Below are 23805 nucleotides of genomic sequence, written 5' to 3'. Positions count from 1 at the left end.
GATATGCAAATAAGGCACTACCAATTAAATTCTTTGTTTGCTGTCTGTGTGCGGGTAGGTTTGTCGATAGATTTAGAAAAAAAATTTCCACACAATGCCTTATTTCATACTATTGTAAATGGAAAGACTTCAGATGTCTTTAGAATAATTACACATATCTAAATATCATATTTTTTGAACTTTGACGTTTACATTTCATCAGTGTAGTAGATTTAGGTACATCGGAAAATTAATCAACAGAAAAGTGAATTTTATCGTGTTTTTTTTGCCATGTTTTTGTTATTTTCTCTGTCTGCCTTGTAGGTTTTGGGGAAATACAAAGATGGCAAACATAGTATTTAATTGATGGAACCTGAAGACATGACATGACATGAAATGGGTCAAATTGCATGTCTGTATACATTTTGTACAACTGTATTTGAAAGGAAAAAAACCAACAAATACATTAATACAACAATGTGTTCCAAATTTGCTTTGCAAAAGTCCTAGACAGCTTTACAAAGTACCACCAGCATATTATACATGTACAGGTATTGATAGCCAGACTTGTGTGACCTTTGACCCAAGAAATATAATCGCTTTCATAGAGAGCCCCTGGATCCAGGAACCCAAATGTACAGTCTCACGTAGCCTGAAGGTTTTCAGCAAGAAGAAAAATACTCAAATTGTAACTGTTATGTTATTTATACATGACTTGGTTTGTCTTCATATAGACTGGATGATTATTGCTTTCTGAAGTAGTCAATTAATATACGACAAAATTTGTTTTATTTCTGGATTTATTATTTTCATTTATTTCACTAGAAAACAAAAAAAGACAAAAAAATAAGGAGTGACTAAAATATCTTCTTGTAGATAAAAACTGTACCAGTCTGGAGTCAAAATTAATCTTTGAGAACTAGATGCAGACTGTAAAATCACAAAAATTTCAAAAGTGTCTATACTGCAGTGAAAATATAATTAAACAAAAGGTAAAATTGTAAACAACAAAACAGAAAACAAATGTATTCCATTAGTACAAGGAAAATGTAAGGAAACAAAAGTGCAATTTAAAAAATAATTTTCAAAAAAAGTACAAAAAATCCCAATGAAATATGTATGTGTAAGAAGCAAGCATACAAATTACTAGTACATAAAAACAAAAACGAGAACTGGATAGTCTTAACAAAACTCAATTCAAAGAGTTCCAAACATTCTGACTAGCTTTCTTTATTTTACTTTATTTATTTATTCGTCTCACATACACAAAAGGAATACAACTTACATCACTAGAAAAGAAAGAAATTCATACCAAAAAAATGGAAGAAAAGACGCAAGTTAAGTTTTGAAATCTGTGTGACTGGGGACTGCCAAAAAAAAAAATTTCAACTAATGAGTGGCCAGTCCCCATAATTTCTCACCGTTAACAGGTCAGTAAATATACGCAAGTATAAACAAAAACAAAAAATAACAAAAAAAAATAGACTCAAAATTTTTTTTTTAAATTTCACACTGGGAAATGCATTTACACAAATTGCACTACGAGGAAATATTTCGGTGTTCATAATGCTGTGTGTCTATTTTCTATGTTTAGATTACTGAACTAAGACCCAGATAGTAAATTATGGCATGTGATGTCAGATGGGATTTCACTGTGCGATGATATCTGAGGGAAACATGACACATAACCAGGAAGTGATACATTCAGATCACGTAAAAGACAGACTTTTCACGTAATTCACTTTTTACAGTGGAAGGTTAAAACTGCTGGGAGTTATAAGTGTAGAGTGAATGTGATGTAAAAACGTTAAAGAAGGAAACTTTATCAATTTGACCCCGATAGAACAAAAAATATTGTCTATCTCCAGATGGCATACTGGTGCTAAAATGGCATCAAAATTTGTGAGATATCATTTAAAATATATACTACGCTATAATTGGAACAGTATACATAATTCTCCAAAACCACCATACGACAGTCCTGGACTAAATTGAGATGTTTACGACAGGAATTAAAGTGAGATGTTTACTAATCCCACTGGTTATAGTCACTACTTTGTTAGACTTACTATAATTATTCATTTGCTGCAAGTGCAGTGCATAATTATGGAATAATTGATGTTATACTGTGTACACTAGCTTGCTGAATTGTCAATTCATATCTTCAATCACATTACAATTTGTGTTCTAGCATTGTTAGAACTGTTCATTGCATACATGTAAAAATGTAGTAGGGTGTCACAAGTTCCTGTAGTGTACATTTTGTGGTATGTATAATAAATTACATTATTGGATCATTTATAAGTTATATCCTAGTACCTGGTGTGAGTTTAGTCAACTGCAAGTGATGGTTATTGTATGTATACACCAGTCGGTAGAATACTGTGAGTACCTTTTAATATGCAGAAAGAAATTACACCCCAAAATCATATAAACTCAGGTTGTGTCCCTTTAAATAGGAACAAAAAATGATGCAAAATATATTTCTAGTTTAGGAGCATTAATTTGAAAATGTGGTCCAACGTCTTTGGAAGAAGTTGTTTTCTTGAAATATCAGTTTTAAGGACATTCAAGTGTCTCAAGGACATCGGCTTGAGTACTTCTGTAAGTAGACTAGGGGTCATCAAACATGTCAAATAAAGGTTACTTTACTTCCATACCTTGAGTTGTCACACACCTGGGTATCTCTAATTGCATACAGTGGATAACCTGTTATGCATGGAAGCATATAAATTGACAAAAAGCCAGGGTTGTGTTGACAATCGAAGGCTGTCTTGAACAGAAGCAAAGAGTAACTTACACAAGGAAAGAAAATCTCTCAGTTTGTTTTATTGACATGTAAATAAGATTTATGGATATATCATTGTTCGTCTTCAGAAGAAACTAATCGCTGAAAGAACTGACTGCAATTGAATAATTTGGTGTTCTCTCTGAACATTTAGCAAGAAGGGGGACAAGTCCTCTTGTAATGTTGTGAGCGCATACTCTTGATAAGTGCTAATAAAAAAAATGTGCGATTCCGATTATGCTCAATTTGAGAATAGGTAGGTAGATTTTTTAAATATTTTTTTCCATGTGAGTGTCTAGTTCAGGTAGTTATGTTTTCCGTTGTTTTCCATATAGTCTCTGTGTTATTTATTTCTTCTCATCAGATGTACTGCCAGTACAGATTTAAGAACAGTTTTATATTGTCTTTTTAAGTTGATGTCAGTTTCCACATTCACTATTTCTTGCAAGCCTTCACAATTTTCGCAATTTTAGCCCTGGGGACAGAGTACAAGTACGGTATATTTTGTAGGTAGAGAAAATCTGGCTCATTTTTGACAGATTAATACCCGTAATAAATCGACACATGTAACTGACTAAATACCAGTTGCTGTGCCACTAGCTATGTTCTGATAAAAAACTCTTGGGGAAAAACAAAGAACCATACAGGGTTTTTGAGTTGAGAAATTCGTGCTCATTTTTGAAAGAACAATACCCATAATACACTGTAAATCAGCTTTATGGTGTTACGACATATAGGTGTGGCTTTCCGTTTTAAAAATCTTGTCATGTACTAGATCTGAAAGTTATCAGAAAAATTTTGATGAACAAATAAAAATATGCACTAGTAGAAACATGTATTCAGACGTAAATCTTTCAAATTGAAACTAAGTGGTGCATAAAAGATCGGAAAACTTGATAATTATGTATGTTGTGAGTGTAATGTCAAAATCACTCTGACAGGCTAATTTAAATATCATTATTTCCCACAATGCCATACATGTAATTAATCAGTCTACAGACATTGATTTGGATTTGTTTTCCGTACACTAGTAGTGTAGAAACATTTATCTTATTAAAGTCACACTAGCTGTAGTCTACTTCTATACGGTGTCGTTACGATTTACACCTGCAGAAACCGTGTTGGCATCCTGACTACACTACACATGTAGCTGTAAAGTGGCACAATTTTTGAAACTGTTTATTTAAGTATAATCACTTCCTTGTACTATCCAACACCCTGAATAGTATAGAATCACCTGTTAGTAAAAGTATTTGTGCAGGTACAGTGTACATGTATACACATACATGTATGATATGGTATAGTAAATCCCATCATTCCCATCAAATTGAGTTTGTGGTCCACACCTTAAAATCAGCTTCCCAACGTGATCACGATTTCAATCTGTTACTACTGTACAACTTACGGCAATCTGATTAAAATCCGATGTGGTGAAAGCGGCTAGATGTCCTTATTTACCTCTATTCATCGCGTTGTGACGTTTGTTTTGTTCGGAGTGATCGCTGCCTTCGCCCGGAGGGAAAAAAAACTCGCGTAAAAGACGCAATAACGATGGAATAAAGGTAAATACAGGAAAACCAGCCTATCTAACATCAGATTTTAATCAGATTGAACTTACGGATACTACCGACCCCTAATTAACAGGTACAATGTCTAATCAGTGATACATGTATTTTAACAATTATCAGTGAATATATTGTTGTTTGTCTAAAAAAAAATATCCCTGTTACAGTTAGAGTATAACAGAAATTACATGTTGTGCTGAAGGTATATAGACTAAAAAGAATAGAGAAGTGATTAGTCAGTGCACTGAAATAATATACATGTAATAAAACTTAGGAACACATCCAAGTCAGTGCACTCAAGATAATACATATTTAGTGAAAACTAAGGAGAAAATTCTTGTTAGAAATAGACAGACAGGAAAAAGGAAATAGTGATGTCTTGTACAGGATAACTTTTGAGGTTACCTGAGGACACCAATTGTCAAAAAAAAAAAGTTTATTTGACATTTCAAGTAGAATGACACTGCTGTAAAGTAGTGTGTTTGTGTCATTCACCTTGTTAGAGTCAATACCATTTCCTCTTTATACAGCAAAATACAGTCTAGTTTGGTAGTAGAACCATGATAACACAGGAAATTAGCTAAGATTTACACAAGTTTTTATAGTGAGCCATTTGGCGTTACATGGGTCTTGCTGTATTAACTGCAACAGAAACATTTTTTTTTTGAAACTGTGTGTTTGAGATAATGACATAATCATAATATTGTATACCTTGAACAATATTGAATCACCTGACGGTAAACACATTTGTATAGGAGGATACAGAGTATAATGCAATATAGCCAATTCAAATTGGATTTTGGTCTGCACCCAAAAATCAGCACCTCCATTGAGTCATGATGTTAACTTATTACACTATACTACTTTAAGAGATAAAATGGATCTCTTATTGACATGTACAATGTCCAACTATTCATTGGTATGTTATGTTACAAATTTCAGTTAATAATACATTGTTGGTTGTCTGATTGAAAAAAATAATAATACCCTACATGTACAAAATGTGGGTACTAGCTAGTGTAGGTTTAAATCAATGTCTCATGTCTAAACATTGTAAAGTACATGTAAGATGTGCATTGAACGTTATCATTTCAGAATATAACTCAGACAATCTTGATCTAAATTCTGTCACGTTGATAAAAATCCCCCCCCCCAAAAAAAAAAGTTCTGATTTCGTAGAATTTGATCAGTGTTTTTGTTTCTGTTTCTGTTGACTCAGATACTAATAAGTATCACACCAAGTTTGTTTGTGTGTGTGTGTACGTGTGTGGACAACACTAGTACTTTAATAAGTATCACACCAAGTTTGTGTGTGTGTGTGTGTGTGTGTGTGTGTGTGTGTGTGTGTGTGTGTGTGTGTGTGTGTGTGTGTGTGTGTGTGTGTGTGTGTGTGGACATCACTAGTACTAATGAGTATCACACCAAGTTTGTGTGTGTGTGTGTGTGTGGACATCACTAGTAATGGTGAAAAGGGGTAATGTGTTCTGACAATAAGTTGTGAATATGTTCGTGTGTGGACATCACTAGTAATGGTGAAAAGAGTTAATGTGTTCTGACACTTGTTCTTTGATTGAATGAGTTACAGTGTGTACACTGTCACTATGTTATGCATGGTATGGGGAAGTGTGTAAAGTTGATCAAATCTGAAAGTATTTATGGAATGTATATTAAAAACATTACAGAAAATAGTTGTATTTTGTGAGAAATTCTCAGTACCTGAAATAGTATATTACTGCCTAGGCGCATCATAAAAATAACAAAACATTCAATTTCTTAGTCGACACCATAACTTCCGCTCCACGCACTTCACATGTATTACTATAGACGTGTGTGCAAATAAGTTGACTTCGCGTTCTTAATTGGCCCTCTAGCACAATGTAAAAAGCTATAACAGGTACCGAGAATTGAATGAACTTTTGAGTCAAGAAAGTCACTTCTTTGTCATAAAAATCCGTAGAAATCAGTAAAATTATGAATTTTGTTACATTAAAACGTCAAAAGGCGTACAGTATTGTTAATGAGTGCTGTGTGGGTTTCATTACAATGAAATGAATGTGACGTGTCATATCTACATTTTGTAATAATGAAAGAGAAACTAAGTAATGTTATTTCTGTCTGACAGGAAGATCATTATTTTGATAATCAAGATATCCGGATCTTTCTTTGTGCGGTGTTTCTCTTTGCTTTGAAAAAGTACAGAGCCAAGCACTTAACCACTTCACATACAAAGTGTAAATGTATTAGTGGAAGATTTTGATGAGCAAAATTGATTTTGACAGCAAATATTACTATTTTTGACTGGTCATCATCGCTTGCTTAATAATATAATTGTTTTTATGATCTTTTTCTATGTTGAGAGGTTTGATAGAATGGGGTCTTCGATCAGCCACATGTGAGAAAAAATAAAAAAAAGGTGTTAAATGATAATTTGAATATTTATAAACTGTGGACCAAGCACACATCGAACCCTGATTGCTGTTATGTTCCCACAGTTTGCATGTTCATCTGCGTGGTTGCGTTTTGAAATGGAACAATTGATAATTTGAGATCAATCTGATTAAAATCAGATGTATATGTACACTGTGTGATTTCCTTTTGGCTGTTATGTTTACTGTCGTTTGTTCTTTTGTGAGCACTCCTTACATACATCTGACACAACACCATGGACGTTACTGTACCAAATCTCGACACCGAGTTAATTCACTCGATAAATGAGAATGCGTAATGTGCCGAAACATATGGGTAGAGTGCTCTGTTCGAATAGAGCGTGAGCACAGAGCGCAGACAATGATGTTATCGTTATTGTTTGGGGTTTTCTTCCTTTAAATTTCGAACGTTGAGTGTATATTTTGTAAGACGGATTCCGATTGGCTTCTCGTAAGTACGAGAATGGTGTTGTGTCAGATGTATGAAACAAGTGCTTACAAAAGAACAAGCGACAGTAAACGTAACAGCCAAAAAAGAAATCGTGAAGTGTACCATACATCGGATTTTGATCAGATTGTTTGGAGATGTGAAATTTAGGACTTGATACTCTGGTTACTTTTGGTCAGGGAAATGACTTATTTTTAGCCTCAAAAGTACAATGACCTATATTGATCACCATTTGTTAAAAAGATTTGAAAAATTTGAACAACAATGTCCAATAAATTTTACTGTGCAGAGTACATTTGTAGAGCAAAGGTCAGGGATAACAGTATGGTGATATAGTCAGCCAATAGAATAGGTTGATTGATGTAGCATTGGTGTAGTATACTGTATGTAAACAAACATTTCATTGGCACGTTTTGTGGATAGTATAACCTAATCTCGATGCCTCATCTGTTTTCACTTCCCTTTGTAGCCATTTTCAACTTCTGATACCATGTCGTCTGTTGAGTAAAGAGTTTTGGAAATGGTAGTAAATATGCATGTGACAAGGAAATTTGTAGCAGGTTTTTAAAGAAAACAGCTGTTGCAGAAAATATTGTATACACATGTACATCTTCAAGGAACTTTACATGTATAGTGGTATTATGAATAGATGATTTTTATCTGTTTTAGAAAATTATGCAAACAAGGAGATATACACGAGGCTAACATAGTCAAAACTGAGAAATTTTTTACATGTAGCTGTTTCGGAAAGTGAAAGTTTCATGCATAAGAGTTGAAAATGGTGCCTGTTTAATATATAAAATTGTGTGGACAAACTAGAAAATGTAGTGTATTTAGATTAATTACACATATTCCCCAACATTTTTCTTTGTTTAGTCAAAGAAAATATTAGTGAGCTAAGGGTACTTGTGTATATTTTATAATGCATAGTTTTTGCTCAAAGAATTTTAGATGCAACAAACAAATTGGAATTTCTTAGAGTAGAAAATGTGACTTGTTGCCCAAAATTTACTTCTAATGTGAGATACAGTGCTAGTACAATGTAGGTCATCTCAGTAAACAGGTTCATGAGGTCGGAAGTCATGTTTACCGTCATGTATTTACAGTGTATTGATCATAGTGGTGTGACCGCTACAATTTTCATCATGGTTTACATCATATATAAACGCGTGATGTCACACTTGTGAATGTTCGTTTAGGGGGAGGTTTTTGTATAGGGGAGGGGGGTGAGGAGGTTTGTCCTAAACGAATGATGTCCATTTATTGAGCTTTTGCGACAATGTGCAATCATCCCTAAATAAAGAATGAAGAACTGTCGTCTGTTGCAGAAAATAGTATTGCAAAAGAAGGAAGTATACAGTGACAGTGACAGTAAAAAGTACAAATATTTACCTATAGTAGAAAATAATGCTGACAAACAAGGAACTTTATGAACAATAGGACCGTGAAGGACATGTACATGTACTGGTAAACCATCACACAGCATAACAAAAGGATATTGTACCCCGCACAAAACTAAACGTCTACAATGTAGGTCAAAGCATTCTTGAACCAGGATGTTTGGTGTAAACACAAGGAACTTGTCACTGTAAAAAAAATACGTGGTTTTCCCCCCACAACAGGTTTTATTATTCCTGGCTCAAGTCTAATGTTATGTTGCAAATTATTAAGTTTGATAAATTATACATTTTAATGTTATGAATTTTTCACCTAGTTACATTTGATATGTTAATTTGACATTCATATGCAAATTAGGTACATTGTTTTGTTTTAATAGCGTATTCAAACCTGACGTTCAACGCTGCTGTAGGTGCATCTATGTCCGTCATGAAATCTGTCCCTTTATGATTGGCTGATACTGCCTGTTGAGATGAGGTCATTAATATTCATAACGTCCATTTATGTCATCTCACAGGAGGAAAAGTTTAAAAACCCAGTAAGAATTTGTGCCGCCTTCTGGCTAAAACCTTCATTATGTATTAAAAAGAACACTAGAAAAATGCTAGGTGGTAGGGGAAACTGCAGAGCCAATCATGAACAAGCAAATGACATCTGGCCCACATACACACTTACTCTGAAAGTACTAAATAAAAAGAACAATAACTGCCATAAATGGTAGACTGAGTGACAGGTTTGTTGAGAATTGATAAAAACAAATTTGCATCATCGTACCATTTTAGACAAAATGTCCTGACCAGAAACAATTCTTTCTTTATTTTTGGCCTAACAAGAAAATATGTCCCCAAAATAATAAAATGACATAGTTACTGAAACATAAATGTTTGTATTCCAGATAAATACTTTGCATACAAGTTGGTGAATGATCGATTACAATTTTTTCATTCTTCTTTCTTTGACGTAGTTTTTATGCCTGAAGAATATCCGAATTTTCATCCAAGCATGCATAGAGAAGTTTGGATTACGGCGACAGGAACTGTTCGATCCCTATCAGCTCTTTGATGTATCTGATTTTGGAAAGGTAAGCAATTCTGTTGGGTAGTTCACATCACATTAGTGTCACATGTCAGTTCTGAGCCAATGAAAGCATCAGGATAAGTCACATGGGAGGCATGTTGATGATGAGCCATAAAATAGGTTATTGTCCTCTGTTTGGATTGCATTTCAGGTCACATGTTGTTTCTCAGCCAATGAAAATCATATAATCATATGATATTAGGTCACATGGGTGTCACATGTCAAGTGTTTAAACCCATTTCAAGGTTTTCAAAACATACCAAGTTGAAGTGTTTCTCCCTTGGTGCTTGTAAATGGTGTTAAATCTTTGTAGGCTGTGTTTATGTCTACCAAACGGGAGTGCTTACGTAGTGCCAAAGAAATGTTAAAGTTATCTAAAGTGTTATGGTAGATAACAGTATAACTTTGTAATAACTTAAAGCTTTGTGTTATTTTTAACATCAACAGTGGATAATTTACAGGATAGCTGTTCATGTAGCTATTTTTCCCCCCACAAACTGTTTCCAGAAGTTAAAACATTAGTAGCCATTACTTTTCATTAAGTTTTGTCCATTGGAAATTACATCAAACTTGTAAACAAGTTGTTTAATGGTACCATAGTACATGTACATGTATATTTACACCAACTTGATGTCTGTATGTGTGTATGTGTATGCATCCTGTAGATAAGATTTTGTTACTTACAAGTAGTCATTGTACTTACTTCAGTAAATATTAATTATAGAAATGAATTGAAATTAAGAATGTAAAATTATGAATTTATTTTCCATTTATACTTAAGGGTGGGAATGGGGTGTGGGGTGGGGTGGTTGTTTAATACATTCATGCTTGTATTCTTCTGGTCCTTCTTAATAAAAGAAGTTATAGTTAAATTATTAAGAAGGACCACTAAGATTCGGATGGGGTCCACTGTCGTTTTCAAGGAAATTGACCATTTTTTATTTTCCCATATAGTTAACATGTAGTAGTCGGTGGCCATATTGGATTTGGTGGCCATATTGGATTCTAAACTGACTAAATTTTGATAACATTTTTACCTCTATTTGAAAAATTTGTATGGTGACCCTTGATTATTTTTCTTGATTTGAAGTGAGAATAGGCTTGAGTGTTTTTGCACAAAATGGGCACTAAAGTCTTATTAAACAGTTTACTTATGAAGTGCATAGTTCTAGTTCCACCCCCCCCCCCCCCCCCCACAGTGACTAATTAAAATGCCTTCTTGTACATGAACACAACTACTAGTCTGGTAATTAGAAAAAAATAGTGTTTGAAAACTATTTGAAGACTGTAAAATTGCAAGATTTTCTAGTTAGTGACAATATCTAAGTTTAAACTACATTCTCTATAGTTGTGTTTTATATACAAATGTCTAGTAGTTGATGTAAACTATTAAAAAATGTAGTCTGCTAAATAATCATATATTTTCTCAAACAGTCCTTGAAGAATTGCATCGTACAAAATGTTAATACTACATGTAGTTCCTGTCAAAAAATTGATAGATTACGAGACATACATTTTTTTATAGGCACTGCTTATCACGTCTCCACTATTTATGATTTATGCATGGTTGTCATGACAATTATTGTTTTTCATTTCTTGCGAATGTCATTTACAAATGAAAATTAAAAATACCAGGCATTATGGTTAATAAATCGAAATCTCTGCCTTACTTTGTGTAAGATTAGTATTATTAGAATTGAAGGTGCTTAATATCACAAATAAATCATATTTTTGGATCATAGAATTTGGAGCAATATGAAAAATTGACATTTAAGGCAAATGAAGAAAAATTAGAAATTTTTTTTTTTGGTATATTACAGTATTATTTGAGAAGAAAAAATGTAAAATTTATTCGAAAGGAGGTCACGTTTTGGAAGAAGTACCGAATGAAATAGTTTCCGTATTGTTTTGTTATGTTTGGGTGATGAATAATATATTATTGTAACCATGTACATGTATATACATCATGAATTTGACAAACAAATTTTGAAATAGCGCCCTCTGTGGCCAAATTAGAAAACAACACATGTCTACTACATTTATGTAAATTTGCAAAGCTTACTGTTTATTGTGGAAGTTCGGGACCTTTAAATTCATGGTTCACAGTATTCTGACTTTAGTTAGCCTTTCATAGGCATCCAAACTTTTAATAGTACAGTTATGAATTGAAAGTAGCCACCCATGTACTTACATTTTTTTCAGATGAAAGGAAGGTTGCCTAAATGATAATGTAGCCATACACAAATCAATAGAATTCAGCTATCAGAATTTTAGGAACAAAAATGTTATCACATATGGATGAACATGGATATTAAAAAATCTCAAATTTTCACGAATGATTTGATAATTTATTTGTTGTTGTGTTTAACTTGTCTACTACAGGTGATATCAACACTATCCAAACTGTCTCACAGTCTTGTTGCCAGAACAAGAACAGCGTAAGTTATTACATCTGTTGTCAATTTGCATAATTGTGCATGGTATACATAATTTATGTAAATCAGTGATGAATATGTAAATTATTATGAATTCTTAACTGTAAGGTAACTTATAAATTGCAATTCTTGTAGAATAATTAGTGTGACAATAATTCCTGCATAGCAGTAGTTTGCAAGTTAGTCAACAGTGTCGCAAACATGTATTGTTTGCACGTCAGTGTGTTGGGGGTGGGGGAGGAGTCGTAGTCATAATTTAACTGCTCTCATTAATTAAGACATCCTTTTGGGAATTAGAACAATGTAGCAAATGAGCTGAATGGATTTCTATTGGTCAATACGTTGGTGTTGACAGAGTTGATTTCTGAGTTCAGTAATCAGTGTAACATATTGAAGCATAACTTCATAATGTCAATTACTTCATAATCCTACTTTCAGATTAGTTATAGAATTCATACTAATGTGTTTTTACAACAGTTGTCAACATTGTCATATTGTGAGTTTTCTTGCCTGTTTTTTGCAGACCTTTCCCACCGGCCAATCATCGTCAGCGAGGCATAGATGAAGATATTTACAAAACCTTAGAAGAACTTGCCGAGTAAGTTTTTGCAGTGAATATGTAATTTGTTAACAAAGATAATGTTTGACTAAAAATGTTTATCAGCTTTGTACATCAAATGAAGGTTACATGTATAACTCACAAGCAGTTCAAAGCTGTTTAGTATTGAGCTTTCGAGCTGTCTTGGTTGATGATCCTCATCAGAATGACAAATTCCATAGTTACAGCTCACCACTAGGTGGCGGTATGATCAGCTAGAAAGATGTTGGGTAGTTGGATGCGCCCCCATCTCTGTCGTTCCTAGGATTGTAGCATCTCATGTTGATAGCCTCTCTGATCTTCCTCGGGGAAACTGTGGGGGATGTGTGGTGATGGACATGTGTATGTAATATGTTTATTCAGTTTTGAAATGGGATGTCCCCAGAAATTTCAAATTTATATTAGTAGTGTATCACATATGAATTTCTAGGAAGAGTTCTACCCACCTACCAGTTGATAGACTTGGTTCGATATGGTTTAGTCAAATTAGAGACTACAATTAATATTAAAATTTATTTCAATAGGAAACAAAAGTAACCATGTGTGCACCAAAATCTAGTCTGTCTACATTATTGAACTGTGTCTCAGATAACCTTAAGTCTCTACACAGCTTGTTACAGTAGCCGTTCAAATTAATTGATTAAGTTAGCTACACCCCAAAAGCTGTTATCAGAATACCTGTGTGTTTAGATTTGCACAATATTTTGCATAATATGTAAATTACATGTAAATTTTCACACTTCATTCATTGAGTAGTTGTTGGGGTCAAAGTGTTATATGTACATTTACATAATGACTTCATTTAAATAATCAATAGTCTGACATAGACATCCACTTTCCACTGTGACCAATCAGCTCACAGAGATATTTTGTATTTTCAAATTGTGTTACCCAGTTGATGCATGATTCTGTAACAAGCTGAATGTAGGCAAGAGCTATCATGGTTACAGATCAGCTTCATAGACAGAGTAATCAAAACCATAAAGTTACAGACTTTGTCTGTTTGAAGTGTAAAAACCTTAATGTTTCTTTCCTGAAATGAGGCCTAGGGAAACAAGAGCTCGTCACAAAACCAGGAAGTAAATATGGAATCTGTTGAGTAATGTTAGTCAGAATTATTTTCATGTGAAACTGAATAAATCTTTTTAAAATTGTGTAATGAAGATGAATATGAAGTCAGTTTTCATATAAATAGAAAGAGTAACTTCTGGGGAAAAAGGTTATGAGTATATAATTTCACAAATCTCTCTCAGTGAAATAGACGTAGATGATGATGTTAGTTTCATAAATCTCTCAGTGAAATAGACATACATGACAATTGCGTTAATTTCATAAATCTCAGTGAAATAGACGTAGATAATGATTGCGTTAGTTTCCTAACTCTCTCTCAGTGAAATGGATGTAGATGATGATAGTGTTAGTTTCATAAATCTCTCAGTGAAATAGACATAGATGATGATGGCGTTAATTTCATAAATCTCTCAGTGAAATAGACGTAGATGATGACCAATACCATGAAATCTATTACTTCTATGAACCTGAAGGCGAGGAGGAGGAAGACCATGTATATATCAATCTATGTGAAAGAGACAAAATGAGGTCAATCCACGAGGTGAGGTGTCATTGTAGTAACCAACCAACCAACAAACACACATCTGTTTCATTCATTCACATACACGTCCATTTCATGGTGTCTTTAATTTCCATTTCATCTCAGTGAGCGTGACTTAGCAGATGAGGATCCTGACGATTTGTATGACACGGTGTACACCGATGTCGAAGATGACGATATTTACGGAGAGTTGTGCGACATCAAGTCGCAACTCATTGCCATGCAGCAGGTGAGAACTATACGACTGTTAGCTGTACTCTCCTTATTCTTGTCTCTGAGATGGATAAAAATGTCTTATTTCTAAATTTAGAGAAAGATGTTTGTATTGTTCAACTGATGTGCTTCTGCTATGCTTTAAAACACCTGTGCATGAGTGTCATTGTAAAGCAAGTTGCTTAGTTTCCCAGAATGCAATGTGTTTCTGAGTTTCCCACAATACAGTGAGTTTCTATATTTCCCATGATGCAATATTTCACAGTTGTCAATAATGCAGGGTGCTGTTGGTTATTAGCATATGACGTACCCATGTGATGTGCCAAAAGAAAGATTTCAACAAGCTCATGGGTATCACTTTCTGTTGTAACCTAGCAACATATTGCATTCTGGGATTAAGAAAGTAGCCTCCTGCTTAGTGTGAATGTTTCAGCTATCAAAAGGTTAAAGGTCATCACAACATTGAATCACAAGTTTTACTTTGCACCAATAGTATCATTCTCCCATGATGCATTGCGTCTTATCTTGCACTCATGCTATCAATCTACCATAATGCATTGCGTCTCACCTTGCACCCATGCTATCATTCTACCATGATGCTTTGTATCATATGCATTCCCATAATACTATATGCATGTCTCTAGAAGTGAAGCTTTGCTGTCTCTGTTCTCGGTGTCTTTGTAAAGTGCTGACTTAGTGTCTAAAATGTAGAAATATTCCAAGAATGCATTTTGCTTCAAAGTATCATGAAATGCATTACATAGATGCATAAAATTGCAAGTATTATGTTTTCATTACATTGCTATGTATTTCATTGCCATCAATGTCAGTACCCCAATATGATTGTAGAATTTATTGCTGTAAGTAACATTCTTTGCTCAAGAGGAAGGGTAGCTGCAATAATTGGAGAGTTTATTGTGATTTTGAGTTTTTTTTTCTTCTGTTTTTGTGGGGGTTTTTTTGTTTCGATGTTTAACTGGAAGCAAATGCTACAATATTCCTGTAACGTAAATGCAAATAGACGGAAGCGAGTCAGATTTGAATGGCAGAGTTAGGTGGATTTTTCCTGCTAAATTACACCTTACCTGGCAAAAAATCAGACATTTCCTAACTCCAACATTAATTATGGAGCCTTCAAGACCCAAGAACTGTTCAGATGTACCCCATTCCCATTACAATCGGCAACAGTAGCAACATATGCAGCATTTTGAAACGGGTAGTATGTTGACATCTCACTCACGTTTTCAGCGTGATCTTATCTATTTGAGTTTGCCCGGCAGGAATTGTAGTATTTGCTTCCAGTTAAACATCGGAATGAAAAAACGCACAAAACAGAAGAAAAAATCTTCAAAATCACAACAAACACTACAATTATTGCAGCTAGGGTAAGGATACCTTGTGCATTTTCATTAACCATAGTGAAGTCACAAGGTTTTCTTGTCCGTTTATAGTTTCATCAGCTTTGCCTGCAACAAACTCATATTGCACTTTTCAGCTTGCCTTGTTTAACCAATGTATGATATGTAACCAAGTAAATATGGTATCGAATTTAACCTTTCTGTTTTAAAAACAAACTTTGGAATTGTTAGATTTTTAACTGCATACTTCAGTCTTTGTCATCAGATTAACATACTCTTCAGAACATGTGACTTTACAGATGTAATCATTGTTGACAATTCTGACTCCGTCTGAATCACAGTTTTTGTTCAGTTTTGAAAATGTGGGTATATTTCGCCAACTTGACTGTAACCAAGCTGAATCTGATACACATAATATATTACGAGAGATTTACAATAAATGCTATCTCTTTTTTATTTTAGAAATTGTTTTTTTTTGTGTGTTTTTTTCATAAAAGAAATTATGTTTCTATAACGTTTGTAAGAAACCTACTCCAACAAAGCATGTTTTTAGATTCATACCAAAACAAATTAAATCGTAAGAGGGGCATATATGTAATATTGTGCAAAGTAATTAGATTTGTTTTTTGCCCCCTCAACATCTCAAGTTAAAGAAATACTGCATAAAGTGATTTAAATATGAATTCCAAATGGAACAACTTCTATTAAAATCTAGACATCTTTCTTTTATATTCTATTCAAAAACCTAAGTCACACAGATTTACCCAATATTCAGTTGATAATTTGCATAAATTTGCATATTTTAACATGTAGAAGTCGCCAGTTGTTATGACGACAAGAGATTATAATATTCAAGAGATTGTTGAAACAGAAAAGAACTTTGTTGATGCATTGGCCATGATTATCAAGGTAAGAAACACCATAGATTTGGACCATCTTTTGAAATCAATCATTTTTTTGCTATTTAGTGGTTTTGAATTTGACGAACAAACATTGTGCAATTTTGCTCTTAAATAGGAGAGGAAGAGGGATATTTTCCACTTTTCCATACCTTTCCACTGTACATGTGTATTGTAGATATGACCTAACCTGTCTACTGGAATTAGGAGTTATTTTGTCCTGATTTCATGATTTCAAAAATTCACATAATACCCCTTAGACATTGAAGTATTTGGAGAGACACACAGCTATGCTTTACATTTTCAAATTGAAATGTTTATTTTTTCTTCAGCACTTCATCAAAACACTCAACACTTGTATCAGTGCACAGGATTTGGATATTATATTTATCAACATAGAGGTAAGTAATTTATTATACAATATAGCAGTATGTCTGTTTATAAGAATAGTTTATTCACTTATGCACATATACATGTACACATGCGAATATGCATGCACATACACATACTCTGACACACTTACACACTCATGCACTTCACTATATTGTTACACACACATGCATGCACACACACATGCACGTGCACACACACACACACACATGCACACGCACACACACAAATATACTTGATGCTCAACTTTCATACAAACTCGCTATTTCACTCTTATTTTTCACCACTCACATACCATACATACATACACTCATATATACACACACACACACACACACACACACATGCACGCACGCACACACACAAATTATGGAAATACATCTATGTTCCTGGAGTGGCGTTCCCTTTTAAATAAGATGAATGAAAGAAGAACATTTTTGAAAAAATAGTCAGGTATACTATCTTCAAAGTTAGATTCCAGAATTTTGAAGCTAGGCACAACATATTTATTGAAATATTATTGTGTTTCATATTGTATATTAAACCTTGTCAATTTCTCATTTATTAGAAACTTTATGAAGTTCACGCCAAGTTTCTGAAAAGGACAAAAGATGCGGTTGATAGAAACTCTGTGCCACTTAGTAAAGTTTTCATTGAGATGAAGTCTGAGTTGCTAGTGTATGGGGAATACTGTGCCAAGCTGTCGGCAGCTCAAGAACATATTGACGAAATTTGTAAAAGTCCTGAAGTTGCTATGAAAATAGAGGTAAGAAAAAGTTATGGAAATCATTCACAAATGTACTACGGCATGTATCGGTGATTGGTAATAATGTGGAATGATAAGGGATTTTAAGTCATTACACTTGTAATACTTATATTTCAGTTTGTGTGTGTGTGTGTGTGTGTGTGCGTGCGTGCGTACATATGTCTATGTATGTATGTATGTATGTATGTATGTATGTATGTATGTATGTATGTATGTATGTATGTATGTGTGTGTGTGTATGTATGTATGTATGTGTGTATATGTGTGTGTGTATATGTATGTACATGTATGTATGTATGTGTGTGTATATGTGTGTGTGTGTGTATGTAGTGTATGTATGTACATGTATGTATGTATGTGTGTGTGTGTGTGTGTGTGTGTGTGTGTGTGTGTGTGTGTGTATGTATGCGTGTGTTAAGTGGCAGTGTTTTAAGAAAGTATAATTATCTGTTAACTACTTTGTATAGTGATTTACAATGGTTCTACTCTTGTATTTGATCTAGGAATGTCAGATGAGGGCAAATGATGGGAAATTCCGCTTGCGTGATTTACTCACTGTTCCTATGCAAAGAATATTGAAGTATCATCTACTTATAAGGGTAAGAACTAGCTGCTGTTTGTTATTCTCTGTGTTTGCTATGACATTGAAAACTTTTCAAACTGCAAAAAAAATGAATGGACACAATAGTGTTTAAGAGCTAGACATCGACCTAATAAAAATTCCTGTAATATTTTCAGTCTGAAACCATATGTAGTGTACATAATATTTTATGGTTACGTCCACAGTCAGGTTGCTATCCCGTGGTTTCCAATCTCTTCTCATGTCTAGCTCAGTGAGGAGCTCAGATAAAATTTCAAATTCAAACAAAGCTACACACACAGTCATTAACATCATGTCTTTGTTAATCAATCACAAAATTCTGCCCAATAGTAAGCTTGAATAATTTTCACATTTGCAGTATAGAGTGTTCTTTTTTCAATATGTATCTTTTCACCCATTTTGAAACTCAGATAACCCATAGTTAGTTCATCGGGATGACATGACATGAAATTTTATACTGTTTCTACTGTTACAGGAATTAGAAAGGCATACAGATGCTAACCACCCTGACAAGAAAGGACTGAAAGAAGCCCTGGAAGCAATGCAGGTAAATGTAACATAGTGTATTAGACCATGGTTGGCACACAGTTGTCACATGTTAGTCATGTGACAGTTTTAGACCACTATCATCACATGTTAGTCATGTGACATGTCAAATGTCTAGTCACACGCATGTAACTTATGTGATTGACAGTGTTAGTAAGTCGTCACACAATAGACATGTTTTGACCCTTGACCCTTGACCCTGTGGCAACCCTATTTCATTTGTTCACTTATTGTCTTTGCTGATAATATGCTGATACATGTCATTTGTATAAAGCAAATTGTTAGCTGAGTACATCATTTTCTTGAAATTTTTTGTCGAATATGTAAAATCTCATATTGTCTGAAAAGTGTCACTATGCAGTGTTTTTGTTGAGGGCAATAAGTAGGTAAACTCTGCCGGGGGTTCCTCAGTCATTTTACCAGGGTTGCCAAACAAAATTATGGTAGAGTGTATGTGAAAATATGCAACTTTTTTTTACTCCATTCCTTCTTTCTGTTACCCGGGTACCCCAACCTTAGTGAAAACACCGTTATCATAGTATTTGGTTTATTCTGACATTATTTCATGTAGTAACTTGTATACATCTATTTTGTTTATTGCCAGGATTTGTCTATGTATGTAAATGAAGTCAAGAGAGATAGTGAAGCTTTGCAGACTATCTCTGAAATCCAGCAAACGTAAGTCGGATTTCTCTTCATTTCTGAGAAACGCCTTTAGAGATTGCTCAAAGTGTTTGTGACTTTGTGACGTATGTGCCAAAGAGTCTAAAAACTGTCAACTAGAAATAAATTGAAGGTTCAGTACGAGGCAGTGCATTTGACCACAGGGAGTCCTCAAACCTGTTACAAAATTAACACTCACTGATTCAGCCCCATTCTTGACCGTTCATCAACCGTGATCGTTGAAATCAATGATTGGAAAATTGGTTTGAACCTTCCTCCTTAGCAAATATTCATATGTCCTATACAATGACTATGGCATTGTGTGTAGTTGTAATGCATAATCTAGAGTGATCACTGATCAGCCTTCCTGCAATGGTAAGCGTAACCAAAATGAGATTATTTGTGGTTACCAACAGTGATCAACACTTGTTTATCAATGGAATAATAAATATCCCATAATGCATCATTCAAGATGGTAGATTTGATGGTTCCCTATTAATTTACCAAATCAATAGTCAAGTGGCAAGACCTATCTGGCTATTTTGTTTACTTTAAGAGTAGCCAAATATCACCACTGAGGGTGCTAACACTGCATCCAGATAGAGGGACTGTCATCACCTTTCAGCAGCTTGATTTGGCAATCCCCAAAGTACAGATCCGAGGTCTTCCCACAATTCTACCCAATCAATTGTTTTCTAACAACTGTTAAAGAAGATATTGAATATATAAAATGATGTCGTCTTTAATTTTGTGTTCTATAAAGCGTACAAGAATACATTGGACCAGATCTGAAACAATATGGTAGATTATTGAAGGATGGAGAGATGAAATTAAAATCACACGACAAAACAGCTGACGTGAAAACAAGGTAGGTCACAGCTGATTTGATTGTAGGTTTGTCTAATACTACACCCATGTATTTCTTAAATGCCATGTCATAGTAGAGTGAAAGTGTCATCATTGTTGGCATTGCTGTAAACACTAGCTAAATATGAGTACCAAATTATTTAAGGGGAACGCCACTCCAGGTAATAGAGACATTTTCATAAACCATCGGTTCTGGAGTCATTTCATGAGTTTACGTCACCTACAATTATTTGTGATTTCAGAGAAACATCAAGTTGATCTTGTGCATTTATAGTATCTTTGCAATAGGCTATTGCATCATGGGAGTCAGCAGAGATAATATATTCATGATTGCACAATGAATATTCATGAAACATGTTTTACATTGAAGTAAATAAGAAGATGAATATTCAGTGTTCAGCCATGAATACATTATTTCTGCTGACTCCCATGATGCAATATCCCATAGCAAAGATATCCTATAAAGGCACAAGATCAACTTGATGTTTCTCTGAAATTGCAAGTAATTGTAGGTGGTGTAAAATTATAAAAATACTAAAGAACCCACAGTTAATGAAATTGCTGATCTCTAGAGTGGTGTTCCCCTTTAATAAAGTGTCCAAAATGACAATTCTTCAGTCTAATTATAGGTGGGAGACTTTTATATCTTAAGCTATCACAAGCCAGTGATATTTGTAGAATGCATAGTTGACAGAAGTTATACAAGAAAATATCAGTTTGGAAAGTCTTCATAATTTGCAAATTTTTACATATTGAATGGATTTTTTTTTGTTTTTGTTCACAGATATGTTTTCCTCTTTGACAAAGTCATGTTAATATGCAAAACTAGGGTAAGTACCATGTACCAAAACAATGGTTGTTTTTATTGTGTTAGTTTAAAAATTCAACTGTGATTTTTCTTCATTGCATTTTGTGCTTCTCTCTTCTCTGATTATGGCAGCAGCTAGTTGAGTGCAAATTTAAGCTCTTACTCTCAACATCATTATTAGGTGTCTTTGCAAGTTTACACATGTTTCAAATTTCGATAAATGTTTTTTTAATGTATCACTGGTTTTTTGGCTGATGTTTTCGGTATTATTAATCATCAGATTTTCTTTTAGCCTGTGCTGAATTTTTTCATTGTTTGTTTTACATTTTATGGATTCTTCCTTTTGATTTCTCTGTTTTGTCGCAAAGTTACTTAAAGTTGTGAAGTGCGACTTTGATGCCAAGCAAGACGTCTACCACATCAACACGCACACACACACATACACACACACACACACACGCACGCACACACGCACACACACACGCACACACACACACACACACACACACACACACATATCACATGCACATCACACAAAACATTCTGAAAGTTCATGTGTATATCACATCCACATCAGATGCACATCATGTGCATATGATCTTCATGTCACATGCACATCACATGTACATGTACATGTACATCACATTCATATCACAAGCATACCCAGTTTTTATCCCTTTCAACAATTTCAATTTGTTGGCCCAAAGATGCACTGTGTGCTTTCAAGATTACAATTACAAGTTGCTGATTACAGCCTCCAAACTCTAGAAATGGGGGTGATAACAATTTCTATTTGATAATGTAGAATGAAAACACAGCTTTGAAACTGTAGTAACTTACCTATTGAAAGTCAACCATTCTGAATTCCTCTGCATTACAATCACTTTACAAATCACACAATTGCATATCTGAACCACTGAACCATAGCTTGATCGACTTCCTCCCAAGTTGTATTGACGTTTCTATGATACTGGGAGAAAGACGATTAATTTCAAGCGTTACTGGCAACAAAGCGTAATATCCAACGAAATGTACAATATTTTACCTTGCATCTTTTCTCGTCTTCTATCCATCTCATTCTTTCCTTTTCATATAGACCTTGGAAAAGCTCGTATGGGTATGTAGCTTGGTTTGGTTCCTGATTTCTAGCTTGCATGCCTCGATCGGTCTCACCCAAAATTTTCTACTGGTGTTGTGTTTCATACGGTCTACTGTATTTGCCGACACTTTCTCAATTATCATTTTTTTGTCAAGAATTTTTTTTTGTGAATTTGATTTTATGATGTCCAAGTCAATAGAAGTTGGTCAGTTTTCCTAAATTTTAATTTTCCATTAAATTGTAAATGTTATAAATAATCCACAAGGATGAGGAACAAAAAATTGCACAGTGTATGTCAAACAAAACAAAAGAATTTTGTTAAGTTGATAATGAGGGCAGTCTCTTAATACTGTAGAAAGCACCACATCAGTATGAATTTCTAATGAATCAATGGGTGGCCTCAGTAATCAATATCTACAAAGCCTGGTATCATTTGTAGTCATGCAACACAGAGGGCGCTGTCACATAATAAGGGCATTTGTGTTCTTCCATAGCTGTAATGGGGTTTCTAAGAAAACTATTGTTAATAGTCACCTCAGACACCAGATTTTCAAGGTGTGAAGTATGGGTACATGATGTTTTGCCTTGTGTTGTAATGCTAATATGGATCTAACAAACTTTTTTTTCTGTGATAAAAATCAAATATTTTAAATAATACTGTATCTATGAACAGTAAAGAGGGCATATGAACTTCTGTATTATAGTGAAAATGAAGGAAAGGATGTAGTTATTAAAAAGTTGCAACATATGTAGAAACTGTAGGAGGAAAGAATTTGCCAAAGTGTATGGTAATCAGGTGTTACTATGACAACTGCTGTATTTAATATAGTGAAGAAAAAAAACCATCACCGGGTTGTCAAAGTTGAATTTATTTTGTACCCACACATGGCTATCAGTGCGCCCCTCTAATGATAGCCAAATTTTGTTGTTGTGAGTCAAAATGAGAAAAACTGGCATTTCTTGTAAGTCACCACATAGTAAGAGAAAGGGGAACACCAAATTTTGGTGCATCACTAGAAATTGTGTGCGTCAGTGGTGCATCAAATTGGCTTAGAGGGCACACTGATGGCTAATTCAGTTTATCCTTTGGCCAAGTTAAATCATGGCTTATTTTGATGGTATGAGTACATTTATAAATTTATGCCAAAGTTAGGTTTATGTTAAATGAATGCCCCTTAAATATGCATGGTTGTATTCAGCGTAATGCATCAATAAAGTTAGTTATTATCACAATGCAACCAGACAGTGAATGTCATTAGATGGAAGTAG

General features: G+C 34.2%; 1 protein-coding gene across 5 annotated transcripts in view; it reads left to right on the top strand.

Annotated features, from left to right (window-relative positions):
- The window catches only part of LOC144440787 (guanine nucleotide exchange factor VAV2-like), a 56048-nt gene that overhangs the window by 9808 nt on the left and 22435 nt on the right, over positions 1-23805 (top strand). For 3 of the 5 annotated variants that reach the window (XM_078130176.1, XM_078130175.1, XM_078130171.1), the window contains exons 2-14: positions 9569-9685; positions 12064-12119; positions 12640-12714; positions 14432-14555; positions 16711-16806; positions 17129-17197; positions 17755-17952; positions 18456-18551; positions 19029-19100; positions 19704-19777; positions 20526-20630; positions 21414-21459; positions 22534-22554. In XM_078130176.1, coding sequence (XP_077986302.1) covers positions 9569-9685; positions 12064-12119; positions 12640-12714; positions 14432-14555; positions 16711-16806; positions 17129-17197; positions 17755-17952; positions 18456-18551; positions 19029-19100; positions 19704-19777; positions 20526-20630; positions 21414-21459; positions 22534-22554 — 1149 coding nt within the window. Of the gene's footprint in view, positions 1-9568; positions 9686-12063; positions 12120-12639; positions 12715-14431; positions 14556-16421; positions 16443-16710; positions 16807-17128; positions 17198-17754; positions 17953-18455; positions 18552-19028; positions 19101-19703; positions 19778-20525; positions 20631-21413; positions 21460-22533; positions 22555-23805 lie in introns of all 5 variants that reach the window. The other 2 variants (XM_078130172.1, XM_078130174.1) reach the window with 2 other exon arrangements.

The sequence above is a fragment of the Glandiceps talaboti genome, chromosome 10 (genome assembly GCF_964340395.1).
Source record: "Glandiceps talaboti chromosome 10, keGlaTala1.1, whole genome shotgun sequence".
Lineage (NCBI taxonomy): Eukaryota > Metazoa > Hemichordata > Enteropneusta > Spengelidae > Glandiceps > Glandiceps talaboti.
Note: the sequence above shows the minus strand (reverse complement) of the source record. Positions and strands in the feature narration are given on the sequence as shown.